A 15612-nucleotide genomic window follows, 5' to 3' on the forward strand; every position below is an offset into this window, starting at 1 on the left:
TTTTTTGATGAGAGTTTCAGAGACAGAACAAGGATAAAGATATCAGGGTGTGGCTGTCCCTCAATAGCTGCTCAAATGCTTCTTGTTTTGAGGGGATAATATTCATTTCACATGACCTCATGATGCTCATGGTCAATCCTGTAATTGTCAACCCTTCTTGGTGCATGGCACGCCCCTGCCTGTGCCAAATGTGCACGTGTTCAAGATCCAATTCACACACTTGAGTAGATATCTGACTGACCAAGCTGAAGGAGTCCGGCTTTGTTGGAGGCACTTGCTCACTAACTTGGCCATGTGATATATCCTGTAGTTCCATCTAATGTGGATGGAACTATGGGATATGTTACCTGGCCAAGCAAGTGACCAAATTATGCAGAGTCCTCTACTAATGTTGAGGCAGGGGATTTCTGGGCAATATCCAACTTATAAACAAGCCCAATCGAACAGATTATCAAATGGATTTGAATGGTTATTGCTGGAGCTTGCATTTTGCAACTTGGTTCTTATGATTCACTCAATATAGTTACCCCTTTGAATTTCTTGTGTTTGTAAAAGGCACTTTCCCTTTCTTCCTACTTCATTCTAAGTATATGCTTACTTAATCAAGCACCAGCTGGCATTATATGCCACCTGCAGTTCTCCTATCCATCCAATGGCCCTGCTGAGACCTCCAAAGAATTATTATGAGGTGTCAGTGTTGTCTTTCCCAGAGATGCAAGTGTAGGGACATCTGCTTCCACCAATGTGATGACATTTTATGTGTTTGCAGTACTGCATAGAAATAGCAGTAAGCCATTCAGACCCTTGAACCTCTTCTAGCATTGGTAATTTCTTATTCATATTTATTTGCAGGACATGTGTCACTGACAAGGTTAGAATTTCCATGGGTTTTCTCCGCTGCTCCGGTTTCCTCCCACAGTTCAAAGATGTACTGGGTAGATTAATTGGTCATTGCAAATTCTCCCATGATTTTCCCACGTGTTAAATCAGGGTTATTGGGGGCTGCTAGGTGATGAGGCTTGAAGGGTTGGAAGGTCTACTCTGCACTGTATCTCTAAATAAATTTGTTTCCCATCCTAATTCCTCTTGAACTATTTGGCTTTCTAGATCATTACTGGGGTAGTTACACATAGATCAATCTAGGTAAAGATGGCTTAGGTGACTCAGATAGGTTTTAGGATGGCTTTTAGTACAATCCAGCCATTCAATATTCATCATTGCTACCTTAATATTATAGATTTGTTTAATTAGCGACATTAATGGTGACATACTTTATTAGATAAAGTGGCCACTTTATTAGATACATCTACACCTGCTTGTTAATGCAAATATCTAATCAGCCAATTACGTGGCAGCATCTCAATGCATAAAAGCATGCAGACATGGTCAAGAGTTTCAGCTGTTGTTCAGACCAAACATCAGAATTGGGAAGGAATGTGATCAAAGTGGCTCTGACTCTGCAATGAGTGTTGGTGCCAGACAGGGTGGTCTGAGTATCCCAGAAACTGCTGACCTCCTAGGATTTTTACACACAACAGTCTCTAGAGTTTGCAGAGAATGGTGTGAAAAATAAATAAAAAACTTCCAGTGAGTGGCAGTTCTGTGGACAAAAACACCTTGTAGATGAGAGTGGCCAGAGGAGAATGGCCAGACTGGTTCAAGCTGACAGGAAGGTGACAGTAACTCAAATAACCACACGTTACAACAGTGGTGTGCAGAAGAGCATCTCTGAACATACAACACATCAAACCTTGAAGTGTACAGGCTACAGCAGCAGAAAACTACAGACATACACCCAGTACAGGAGGAATCTAAGAATATGATAACTGAGTGTATGTCTTAATTCTACTTCACACTGGCCCTATTTTTCAATGACATTTATGGTATTAATAAAACTTACAACAATCGCCTTTAAATAAAGGTAAGTTTTAAAATGGAGGAACCGCCTATTTATTCCAGAAGCAGGACATGAAGAAGAGTCAGCGAATTCATGCCCATGTCTCGGTCATTACTTAAACTAACATTGAAAGCAGATAATCCGGTTATGTATAATATTGTTATTTTTGGTAGCTTTATGTATACAAAGTGGCTGTCAAGGTTCTTATATCACAACAGTGGGCACATTTCAAGAGTATTTTAATTGGCAGTAAAACACTTGGGGTATCCTGAGATTATAAGAAACACCGGCAATTCTTCTTTATAAAATTACAGACCCTTTAAACTCTTCCCATTCAGTGGGGAACAAAAAGATCCAGTACTATTATTACAGTTATTAGGACATTTAACTAATAAAACCCTGTGGATTTAGCCCAGACTGGAACAGCACTCATTAACTCTCTTGGAATCAAAATGATTCAAACAGCAGCTAAAATCTGATAGGTGCAACAAGTAAAAACAAGTATACATATATCATAGCTCAGAACCTACTCTCTTTATTTACTCAATCCCTTATAATTCTTTTAAAGTCCAGGGAATAAACTCTCGTTGTAACAATCAATATACAAGTCTCAAGAAACTAAAGCATTATCTGTCTTAAAGATTTCTAAGTCTCAAATATCCAGCTGTCGCAAGTTACTGAAACTAGGAACATATTCCCTGGATGGTTTATTAAATCTATTCAATGCAGTTGGAAAAGCAGTTATGGATTAAAAAGAAAAGCAGCAACAACCCTTTGACTTACTTTGTTCCTCTGACTGGCATCTCTCCTGGTGTGTTTAGAGACAATGGGCTTTGGCTTTGATCAGGTTTATCTCAGAGGTAATAAAGTAACATAGCCCTTTAATTGCATTAATCTGACTCACCAGCTCGCCCAGTAATAGCTGCTTCTCACCAGATAGCCAGCCGAGGTAATGATCGCAGCAGGGTAGAGACAAGATGCCGACCCATCTCTCTTTAAACAGTGGCAGAGAGTTTCCCTGGAGCAATATCACCGGTGGATTTCTCTTCCACAACCAACCCCATGACTCCCCCCCACCCCTTCTCCAAACCCAACCAACAAACCCCTCCCCACAAGAAGCAGGCTGAGGCACCAGCTGCATGCCTACAAGCACGAAGGGGAGGCAGGAAACAGCCTGTTTCTATGGAAGTGTTTGCATGAGCAATCGTTTGAGGGCAGGATTGAAAGCAATCTTGTGTGTCTGTGTAATTTCTTTTAAAGAAAACTAATACATTACCTTGTTTGGACAGGTCCATAGTGGTTAGAATAGGGCAAATCAAACAAGCTGTTTATGTTTCTATCAATGTCTAACTATGATTATAAGGTGATAGAGACTTACTTAATCGTAGTTTGTAAGTCTCCCACCTTTATTCGTTATCTTTGTTTTTGACTGAAGGCATTAACTCCTTGTTGGACCCCAGCTAAATGCAACATCTTTCTTTATTTCTCTGTGAAATTTAGATAGAACTATACTGTATAGGAGAAGACTGTTTAGTCAGTCTTGCCTGTGGCACACCTTACAAAGATTTATTTAATTAGTCCCACTGCCTCGTCCTTCCCCTGTGGCTCTGCGATGAATTTCTTTTCCAGGTAGTTTTCCAGTATCCTTTTGAATGTTTGAGTGTGTGTTCGCCACCCTTTCAGGCAGCAAGTTTTAGATCATAAAAACCTGATATGTAACAATTTTGATCTAATCTCCCTCTATTTATTTTGTTAATAATTACAAATCTATGCCCTCTGGTTACTAAACATCCTGCCAGCAAAAACAGATTTTCCTTATTTAGACCCTTCAAACTCCTCAGAAGTTTTACGTGTCCCCATTAAGCCTCAAAAACAGAAGAGATTCTGCTGTTTCTGCCCTTTACCTCTTCCACGTATCCCCTCCCAGCTTCTTCCTTCATCCTGTCTCCTGCACCCCCCCCCCCCCACCTTTGCCTTCACCTGGTCTCACCTATCACCTGCCAACTTGTACTCCTTACTCTCCCCCACCTTCTTATTCTGGTTTCTGCCTCCTTTCTTTCAAGTTCTAATGAAGGCTCTCCACCAAAAATGTCAACTATGTATTCCCCTTCATAGATGCTGCCTGACCTGTTGAGTTCCTCGAGCATTTTGTGTGTCCATTAAACTTTTTCTTTGCTCTGAGAAGAACAATCCCAGTTTCTGAACACAAGTCCTTCACCTGCACCTCCATTCAGGATAACGTCCACCCTTCAGGCATGTGAGCTCCTTTCATCCGACCTCAGCTATCGTTGGCAGAAGTACTAAAAAGTTTGGAGCTCCATCTTATGACTTCCTCCTATATTTTTCTTTCATCCCTTGAAATTCGTTCATTTGTATTCCACCTCCATATTGATAATAGAGCAAAGGGCATGACAAGGCACAGAAGAAGTCATGGGGGTCCACGACAATCAAGGAAGACCCCAGTAGTGACGACCACTTGTACCATTAGACCCAGACTTCTGAAATCAAGAGAGGGGAACTGCCCCAATGCAATGACTTTTCCACTTTAAAAACTCTCCCACAGGTCTCCTGTCATTGTCGGACATGACAGACCACCACCACCCACCTAGAATGTTCAGGATCCCACGTGCTTAATTTTACACACCTGTCATGTCAGCTTTGGATGACATTCATTCCAATCCACTACTGTCCTTAGTCAACATTGAACCTCCTGCAGGATCACTGAACAATAAAGAAAATCACTATCCAAGCAAAAAATGAGTCATAATGCTTAAATTTTGCCCCAGGTCACATCAACTATCTCAGTTCAGATTCAGCATTGAACCTGGGCTCTCTTACAGCTCATTTCCATGCTGACCAGAACAGTGAGAAAAACTCGTTCAGGAAGCTTTCTTACACAGAGATTATTTTATGCAATTATTTTCAATGGGTTTGTTATACACCTAAGAATTTGATTTTACACTGGGTCTGCCTGTCCCTGTTGCAAACCTCAGGGTAATTGAAGGGAATATCCTGCACTGACTCGTCTCCAGTAGGACAGTGTAAGTAATACCTTTGTCATCGTGTTCAACACCTGGATGTTCCCTTCTCTGTCAACTCTGCTGCCCAGAGAGAGTTGCAAGTTTAGGACTGGGATGATCTCATGATGGCTATTTTCTTGTTACCACCCTAGTGAAGGGAGGAGGTGGGAATTACACCTGTAAATGGGTGCATTAATCTAAAATTGATTTTGGACTGTTGGGGCAGGGGAGTCTGTGTTCAACACAAACTCCCATGTTATGTACTGCAATAAAATGCCTCTATTCATGATGAGTAATACAACACAAAATGCTGGAGGAACTCAGCAGATCAGGCAGCATCTATGGAAAAGAGTAAATTCCAGGCTTACAGTGTAACCTTACAGTGTGTTACAGGTAAATGGGACTAGCTTAGGCAAGGATCTTGGACAGCAGGGATGGTTTGGGCTGAAAGGTCTGTTTCCATCCTGTATGACTCTGTGGCTAGGATTTACAGCCTGGGATCCTTGTAGCAAAGTCCTGCAGGTCAGCTGAGTCTCTGATGCTGTAAAACCTCATATGGCTACAGGCTAACAGGCAAAACCCATGGAAAAGAGCTCTTATTGATTGCGGGGTCAAGGGATATGGGGAGAGGGCAGGAACGGGGTACTGATTGTGTATGATCAGCCAGGATCACAGTGAATGGCGGTGCTGGCAAGAAGGGCCAAATGGCCTACTCCTGCACCTACTGTCTATTGTCTATTATTGAAAACTAGCTGGCTCGGCCACACCTATGATTTTTTTCTTATCCTGGAATAAGCTGTGCTTGCATTTAGAATTCAGGATATGATGGCCAATATTTATTTCTCCTCAAATAAAACAGTTAAACTGAACTTTTTCCTTTAATTTAATTGTTTTTCAGGAATTGGGTGTCACTGGCATTTACTGCCTGTTCTTAACTACCCTTCCACTAGGCCACTTGTGATGCTATTTCAGAGGATATTTAAGAGTCAGCCAGATTAACAGGACTAGAATGATATAGGACCAGATCAAGTTAGGAAAGCAGATGTGCTTCCCTGATGAAACCTAGTGAACCAGATGAGCTTTTTAAACAATCCAGTAGTTTTGTAGTTACAGTTGCATATACCTAGTAAACGCAAAAGATTCGGCAGATGCTGGAAATCCAGAGCAACACACGCACAATGCTGGAGGAATTCAACAGGTCAGTCAGCATCTATAGAGGGGAATAAGCAGTCAACATTTCAGACCAAGACCACAAAGGGTCTGATGAAATGTTCTGATGAAGGGTCTCAGCTTGAAACGACGACTGTTTATTCTCCTCCATAGATGGTGTATTTAACTAGTAAAACTAGTATTTTTGTTTAAATTCCAGACTATTCATTAAGCTGCCATGTTGGAATTCAAACTGGATCACTACAGTATTGTGGTGAACTACATATACCTGTCTGGACACGCCCCCTGCTGACTGCTCCTGTGGCTCCTCCCACAGACCCCGGTATAAAGGCGATTGAGGCCTGAGCCCTGCCCTCAGTCTCCAGGATGTAGTATGGTGGTCAACTACTGCTTGTTCTTTCTTCCAGTCAATAAAAGCCGATATCTCGCCTTCACGTCTCAGAGAGAGTTATTGATGGTGCATCATGGACCTAGAGAGAATTTGTAGAATGTCTAAGGAATGGTTTTTTAGAACAGCTTGTTGTTGAGCTCACTAGGGGATCAGCTCTGCTGGATTGGGTGTAATACAATGATCTGGAGGTGGTAAGAGAGCTTAAGGTTAAGGAACCCTTAGGGAAGAGTGATCACAATATGATCGAGTTCACATTGAAATTTGAGAGCGAAAAAATAAAACCCAATGTGTCGGTATTTCAGTGGAATAAAGGAAATTACAATGGCATGAGAGGGGAACTGGCCGAAGTTGACTGGAAAGGGACATTTGCAGGAACGACAGCAGAGCAGCAATGGCTGGAGTTTCTGCGAAAAATGAGGGAAGTGCAAGACAGATATATTCCAAGTAAGAAGAAATTTTTGAATATAAAAGCTAAAGAGAGGGCATACCAGGAAGTCAGAGCTAGTGGGAAGATAGAGGATTGGGAAGCTTTTAAAAACTTGCAGAAGAAAACTAATAAGGTCATTAGGAAGGAAAAGATGAATTATGAAAGGAAGCTGGCAACTAATATCAAAGAAGATACTAAAACCTTTTTTAAGTATATAAAGGGTAAACGAGAGTCGAGGGTAGATATAGGACCAATACAAAATGACACTGGAGATATTGTAATGAGAGATGCAGAGATGGCAGAGGAACCGAAAGTGTATTTTGCATTGGTCTTCACAGTGGAAGTCATCTGCAGTGTACCGGACATTCAAGAGTGTCAGGGAAGTGAAGTTTGTGCAGTGAAAATTACAACTGAAAAGGTGCTCAGGAAGCTTAATGGTCTGAGGGTGGACAAATCTCCTGGACCTGATGGAATGCACCCTTGGGTTCTGAAGGAAGTAGCTGGAGAGATTGCGGAAGCATTAACGATGATCTTTCAAGAATCGATAGACTGGCATTGTACCGGATGACTGGAAAATTGCAAATGTTATTCTGCTATTTATGAAGGGTGGGAGGCAGCAGAAAGGAAACTATAGACCTGTTAGCCTGACATCAGTGGTTGGGAAGTTGTTGGAATCGAATGCTAGAGATGAGATTACGGACTACCTGGAGGCACATGACAAGACAGGCCAAAGCCAGCATGGTTTCCTGAAAGGAAAATCCTGCCTGACAAACCTACTGTAATTGTTTGAGGAAATTACAAGCAGAGTAGACAAAGGAGATGCAGTAGACGTGGTGTACTTGGATTTTCAGAAGGCCTTTGACAAAGTGCTGCACATGAGGCTGCTTAGCAAGATAAGAGCCCATGGGATTACAGGGAAGTTACTAGCATGGATGGAGCATTGGCTGGTCGGCAGAAAACAGAGAGTGGGAGTAAAGGGATCCTTTTCTGTCTGGCTGCTGATTACCAGTGGAGTTCCACAGGGGTCAGTGTTGGGACTGCTGCTTTTTACGATGCATTTCAATGATTTAGACTATGGTATTAATGGATTTGTGGCTAAATTTGCCGGTGATACTGGTGGAGGAGCAGGTAGTGTTGAAGAAATAGAGAACCTGCAAAGAGACTTAGATAGTTTAGGGAAATGGGCAAAGAAGTAGCAAATGAAATACAATGTTGAAAAGTGTATGCACTTCGGTGGAAGAAATAAATGGGCAGACTATTATTTTGATGGGGAAAGAATTCAAAATGCAGAGATGCAAAGGGACTTGGGAGTCCTTGTGCAATATACCCTCAAGATTAACCTCCAGGTTGAGTCAGTTGTGAAGAAGGCGAATGCAATGTTGGTGTTCATTTCTAGAGGTATAGAATATAAGAGCAGGGATGTGATGTTGAGGCTCTATAAGGCACTCGTGAGACCACACTTGGAATATTGTGTGCAGTTTTGGGCTCCTTATTTTAGAAAGGATATACTGACATTGGAGAGGGCTCAGAGAAGATTCACAAGAATGATTCCAGGAATGAAAGGGTTACCGTATGAGGATCGTCTGGCAGCTCTTGGACTGTATTCCCTGGAGTTCAGGAGAATGAGGGGGGGATCTCTTAGAAACATTCTGCATGTTAAAAGGCCTGAACAGATTAGATATGGCAAAGTTACTTCCCATGGTAGGGGATTCTAGGACAAGAGGGCACGACTTCAGGATTGAAGGACGTCCATTTAGAACTGAGATGCGGAGAAATTACTTTAATCAGACGGTGGTAAATCTGTGGAATTTGGTGCCACGAGCAACTGTGGAGGCCAAGTCATTGGGTGCATTTAAGGCAGAGATAGATTGGTTCTTGATTAGCCAGGGCATCAAAGGGTATGGAGTGAAGGCAGGGGAGTGGGGATGACTGGAGGAATTGGATCAGCCCATGATTGAATGGCGGAGCAGACTTGATGGACTGAATGGCCTACTTCTGCTCCTATATCTTACGGTCTTATGCTGCCTGGCCTGCTGAGTTCCTCCCAGCATTTGGTGCATATTACTCTGATTTCCGGCACCCTTGTAGATCTTCCCTTGTTTCTGTACATAATGACACAGTCAGTTTATTTGTTAAGACTGTGGCAAACATGGAAATTGCCATTACTGTATTAAACGTACTTGGCGGGGGGGGGGGGGGGGTTGATTGTTGTCAATGAAACACAATTGGGGGTAAGCAAATTTGCCAGACCAGTTGATTTAGTAGAGAGCTTTGTTTGGGATGAACTTTACCAACTGAGTTACAGCGATAGGTGTGATATTGATTAGAACTGACTACTGAATCTCAAATACAGCACTCTTGGAGGTGAGAAGCACCATTTTATGGAAAAGATTGCATGAACCCTGGCTGCTCCCATTTCTCTTATTACGTGAACTATGACATTGTTATGTTACACCCCAGTCCAATGGAACTAAATCCTTATCAAGGTCTTTTTGGTTTCCTGTTTATGAGTTCTGAACTTTCTTTGTCCTTGCAAACATTAGGAAGGTATTGCAAATAAAATGATGTAAGAATCCTCTTCCTGCTACCCAAACTGACCATGCAACATAGGAGCAGAATTAGGCCATTCGGCCCATCAAATCTGCTCCACCATTCCATCATGACTAATTTCTATCCCTCTCAACCCCATTCTCCTGCCCTTTCCCCATAACCTTTGATACCCTTACTGATCAAGAATTACCAACCTCCGATTTAAATATGTACCCATTGACTTGACCTCCACAGCCATCTGTAGCAATAAATTCTACAGATTCACCACCTTTTGGCAAAACAAGTCCCTCCTCATCTCTGTTCTAAGGGGACGTCCTTCTTTTCTGAGGCTGTGCCCTCCTGTCCTAGACTCCCCTACTATAGGAAACATTCTCTCCACATCCACTCTATCTAAGTCCTTCAATAATCAAGCAACACACACAAAATGCTGGAGGAACTCAGCTGGCCAGGCAGCATCTATGGAAAAAAGTACAGTCAATGTTTCGGGCCAAGACCCTTTGGCAGGACTGGAGGAAATATTATGAGGGGTTGATTTAAATCATGGGGGAGAGGAGAGAGAAACACCAGGTGATGGGCGAGGGATGAATTCCATTGTAACACAGATCCATGCCTGGAAGAAATATTGTGAACCTTCAAGTGGACATTGAATCCACACTGATTCATGGTTGACCCAGTCCCAATCTCAAGCAGTTAATAGAGATGTGAGCTGTGGAATGGCAGGATGACGGTGCGGTCTCAGCGATATGAAGTAAATAATATTACTTCTGGATGAAGGGTCCTAATGAAAGATCGCAGCCCAAAGCATCGACTGTTTATTCTTCTCTATAGATACCTCCTGACTTACTAAGTTCCTTCAGCATTTTGTGTGTGTTGCTCTGGATTTCCAGCATCTGCAGAATCTCTTGTGTTTACGATTTGCTGCTCCAGTGCAAAGTCTCTTTGACGGATGTCTATCCTGAAGAAATTTAAATCTTCTCTTCAGTGGGAGTTCACTGAGACCCTCTCTCACTGTGTCACCTTTGTGATGCCCTCCAACTCTTCGACCATGTACTCACCCAGACTCACAACCACAGCCATACCTTTCACTTCACAAACACAAGCGTTATCTTATGCATTTATATTTATTGTGTGTTTTTATGATTATTATCATTGTGTTCTTTTTACTTTGTGTTTTTTTTTGTGCTGCATTGGATTCAGAGTAACAATTATTTTGTTCTCCTTACACTAGTGTACCAGAAATGACATTAACCATCTTGAATTAAACAATCTGAAACTCAGCAAGTCAGGCAGCATTTATGGAAATATATCAACAATCGACAATTTGGGCTGAAACACCTTCATCAGGACTGGAAAGGAGGGAGGAAGAAGCCAAAATCTTTCACTTGTCAGCTTGTACTTCTTCCCCTCATCCTACCTTCTTATTCTGGCTTCTTCCCCCTTCCTTTCCAGTCCTGATGAAGGGTCTCAGCCCAAAACATCGATTGTTTATTCCCCTGCTGCCTGACCTGCCAAGTTCCTCCTGTATTATGTGTGTGTTACTTTCATAATTTGTATTTTGTTTATCACAGTACTGGCATGCTGCACCAGTTCCATCATAAATAAATCCTAGACAAGGTCTTTTTGATATCCTGTTCACGTGTTCTAGGCTTTGCTTATCCTTGCAAGCGTCACGAAGGCACAGAAAATAAAACGATGCAGAACTGTTTCTCAAGGAAAAAGAAGTTGGCTGAAATTGTGAACTATTGCATTGCTTAATTGAATGCTAGACCTATTATTATCTATTCTTTCATGAGACAAGTGAAGTATTGTATAGGGGTGGTCTGAAAAATATCAGTGACGTCATAAACCAGGACTAAAATAAGTCTTTCAATCCTGTTTAGAGAGACGTTTATGATGGTGAGAAGTTTCAACACTCTCATTGTTGACCAACTCCTGAACTGAACATGGCTGCTTCTGTCCCTTTCCCAGCAAGATAGGTCTATGCCACTGAGGAAGGAAGACTAGGAAAGACTGAGCTTTTAGAGGCAGCTGTACAGAAGTGATGAGAACAACAAAAGTTCAATCTTTCTGTAAAAAGGAGCACAAATTCCGCTACCAAGCCATTTGTATTTATTAGAGTTGCAAAGTGTGTCATATTCCATAATATTTACATTTAACTATTTTTAATGGTAAATGTTCCTCATCTGTCAACAGATACTGATGTTAAGATTATTAGGATCTCAAGTTGAAATCTCCCCTTTTCCGATTGACTTTGAAGATTTATACTGCAAACTGTGTAACTGCATTGTCCAACTGGGAAACGACATTAATTACTGGGACTGTGAGATCTGATAAGAGTTGTCTGTTCTGAAATTATTTGCAGTGGGATGTAATATAAATCCATTGAGTTCTATGGGTGGCTGCGTAGCTTGTGATCTGACAGTTTTGAGATTGCGAGGCCGCAATAAATTTATTACTGTCATGGTCTATTAGAGATCCATCATCCCTGCTCCTGACAAGCCTGCTATGATGTTGCCATGGAATTGACCAGTGCTTATAGTTTTTGTTCCTTATGACCCAACTTCTACCATTCAGTTCCTTTCTAACATTCTGTTTAATGCAATAAGACCAGAAACATTATGTTCAAATACAAGGTTGGGTCTCAGGGCAGGGATGAAGCTATTGCGTTTGGTACCAGAAATTCCTTCCAACTCTGTCCACTCACCTGAGGGTTTTTTTAAAATAGTGAGTGTCTTTTGTATTTACATATATATTTATATTTATTGTGTTTTTTAATGCAGCATTAGATCTGGAGTAACAATCATTTCATTCTCTTTTACACTTGTATACTGAAGAATGACATTAAACAATCTTGAATCTTGAGTCTTGAGAGGAGCGCTGTCCTTGGGAACAGGATTTTATCCCAGATGAGATGAAATGGTTAATGTGACAACAGAAGCCCAATGATTTTGCAGTTACTCAGTGATCCACTCACCTCTCAGTGTCAGTGCTGTCATGTGGAATAAATAACACCTTCATCTGCATCTCTTACTTCTTGCTGGGAACATTCAACCAATATCTAATGACCACAACTCTTTCAGTCGCCAGGGACAATGTTGAATGTCCCTGTATTTTCAGATGTCTGCATCAGATCACAATTATTCCAATATCCTGAGTAAACATTATCTTACTGCTGAGCTCCCTTCTGTTCAAACAAGCTGGGTAGGGTGGTAGTCAGTTATCAGGGAAACAGCAGGATATTTATTACGCAGATGTTACTGGGAAATATCAGGTCAATTTCCTTTTGTGTATTCTTCTTTCCCTCCCTTACTTTTGCCTAATTTTCAGCGAGGACCAGGTTCCCATTTCTAGTTTCAGATCAATTAGCTGGTTTCATAGAACATAGAACAGTACAGTACAGGCCCTTTGACCCACAATGGTGTGCCAACCTTTTAACCTACTCTAAGATCAATCTAACACTTCCCTCCCCTCCATTTTGCTATCATCTATGGGTCTATATAAGAGTCTCTTAAATATCCCTAGTGTATCCACCTCTGCCACTATCCCTAGCAGGGCATTCCACGCACCTACCACTCTCTGTGTAAAGAGCTTACCTCTGACATTGTCCCCAATACTTCCATCTAAATGCCTTAAAATTATGTCATTTCCACCCTGGGAAAAAATCCACTCGATCTATCTCTCTTATCACCTTGTGTACCTTTATCAAGTTGCTTCTCATCCTCCTTCGCTCGAAAGAGAAAAGCCATAGCTCACACAATCTATCTTCATAAGGCATGCCCTCTAGTCCAGGCATCTGCAGGTAAATCTCCTCTGTACTCTCCTTAAACCTTCCACATCCTTCCTGCAATGATGAGGCAAGCAGAACTGAGCATAATATTCCAAGTGGGGTCTAACCAGAGTTTTATGGAGCAGCAACATTACTTTGTGGCTCTTCAACTGAATCCCCCGACTAATGAAGGGCAACACACCAGATACCGTCTTAACCACCCCATCAACTTGTGCGGCAATTTTGAGGGATCTATGGATGTGAACCCCAAGATCCCTGCGTTCCTCCACACTGCTAAGAATCCTATCATTTACCCTGTATCCTGCCTTCGAATTTGACCTTTAACACTTTTCTGGGTTGAACTCTATTTGCAACTTCTCAGTCTTGCTCTGCATCATTTGCACTATTAGTAGAGTTTCAGAATGCAAGGAAGTGTCAAAGTACAATAGAAAGCCCCTTCCAGTATATATTTTAAAATTCAGGAGGGTATGCACTAAATAGGCTACCAACAAAGTTACAACTAGATTCTGTTTTAGAAGACAAAGACCAACCTGCTGGTTGAGTTCAATGATAAACTATATCTTTCATATATCCATGCACTAAAATGTGATCCCAATACCGTTTCTCATGGTGAGACCAGAGTGGACATTTTGTTTTATCTATCTCATAACTACATTTCAATTTACCTACTAGAGTTCACTTGCTTATGAACAAGGACAGACTCCCCAGCCTTTTTCGCATCTTCTCTCAAACAATACCCAAATTTACTGTTGAGTCAGTCCCCTTGGTCAAATTCAAATATTTCGCCATAGCACAATGGTTTAAGCAGGAGCCCACGCATGGCATAGTTTAGCACTAATGAGAAATAAGCATCATAATGTGTAAGTGGTCAAGCAATGGGGTGCCACGGTAGCATAGCGTTAGCGTGACACTATTACAGCATAGGGCATTGGAGTTCGGAGTTCAATCCTGTACACCCTCCCCATAAGATGAGTGGGTTTTCTTCAGCTGCTCCAGTTTCCTCTCACAGTCTAAAGGCGTAACAGTTAGTAGGTTAATTGGTCATTGTAAATTGTCGTGTGATTAGATTGGTGTTAAATCAGGATTTGTTGGGGATTGCTAGGCGGCACGACCCGCAGGGCTGGAAGGGCCTACTCCGCGCTGTATCTCCAAATAAATAAAAAATAAATAAATGGAAAAAGCTTCACCGTCACTTATTTTTATCCCCCTGCCCCACTTCCTGCAGTGTTTTTTTACTCAATTATTTCCAAGCAAGTAAAAGGCTTGACATCTGTGATGAGCAACAAAACTGTCTCATGACATTATATTACAATACTAAGGAAGTAGACACTGACAACAAAAAAAAGTCACTTCTGACCTTTTCAGACATGGACGAAACATTACAAACGCATGGAGATCACACCAAGAAAGAAACACTCATGAGTGTCACAGTAAGGAGCAAAAGAAAAAAAATTACAGATTATTTCACAGATCATCTTCAGCTCCAGTATAATAGCATAAAACCGAATGGTTACTGGGACAATTCAGAGATAAATGTCATAGGGCAGGTATAGCACTTAACTCAGCTGGTCAATATATCAATGTGGGGGGTTCAAAATTATATTAAGATCTGCCATGATCTTATTAAAAACTGGACAGATTGAAGGCTTCAAGTAGCTTAATTCATACATTCATATCCCAGTGTCCAGAGTTCATGAGCCTCCTCCCATCCTATAACACATCCTATTAATAAATCTTCTCCTTATCCCTTATCTCTTTGATTTCTTCTAGCTTTCCTTCAAAGTAACCACATACAGTATAGGCAGACAATAAATATAAGAAGATTACTTACTCAAATAGATATCAGTCAACCAGTTGACTTTTTGTTCAATACAATTCTACTGATACCAACTTTTTATTGCAAAATTATTCTTTATTTCAGATTCTGCCTTTTGAACTGTCTGTCTCTGGGTTATTAGTGTAGATCTTTGGATAACAAGTTCATTAACATAATCTGCATTTCAATTAGTGAGTAAGTAGAAACCTTCACACCTCTGTCCTATTTTCACAAGGCCCAGTGCTTATCCACATCTCTAAAGACCAACGATGAACCTGTTGCTGAATTAAACATGCAATAAATCATACCAGGCAATGACTTTGCCTAATAATGATACAGATGGGATACTTGACATCTGTCTGGCTGCTACAAACCTATACACCTCAATGTAGAATAATGCATGGCGATGACACTATACCTGAAGAACGGCCATAGGTCACTGCAGAGTTTTGGTTCCCGGACATCATGCTCTTCATTTTGTGAGCCTCAGCTGGATGGTTGAAGCGAAAAAATGTTGATTGCCCAAGGCAGAGCATGCACCCTGTAAGGAGAAA

The 15612-nt window shown here is 41.4% G+C and overlaps 1 protein-coding gene across 17 annotated transcripts in view; it reads right to left on the bottom strand.

The window, feature by feature from the left end:
- phldb1b (pleckstrin homology-like domain, family B, member 1b) overlaps positions 1-15612 on the bottom strand; it is a 394940-nt gene that overhangs the window by 137259 nt on the left and 242069 nt on the right. For all 17 annotated transcript variants that reach the window (XR_009509084.1, XR_009509085.1, XM_059956924.1 and 14 more), the window contains one exon: positions 15477-15599. Coding sequence is in view for 15 of the 17 variants with exons in the window: in XM_059956924.1 (XP_059812907.1) it covers positions 15477-15599 (123 nt within the window). In the remaining 2 variants the exon portion in view is untranslated. The remainder of the gene's footprint in view (positions 1-15476; positions 15600-15612) is intronic.

This window comes from Hypanus sabinus, chromosome X2 (genome assembly GCF_030144855.1).
Source record: "Hypanus sabinus isolate sHypSab1 chromosome X2, sHypSab1.hap1, whole genome shotgun sequence".
NCBI lineage: Eukaryota > Metazoa > Chordata > Chondrichthyes > Myliobatiformes > Dasyatidae > Hypanus > Hypanus sabinus.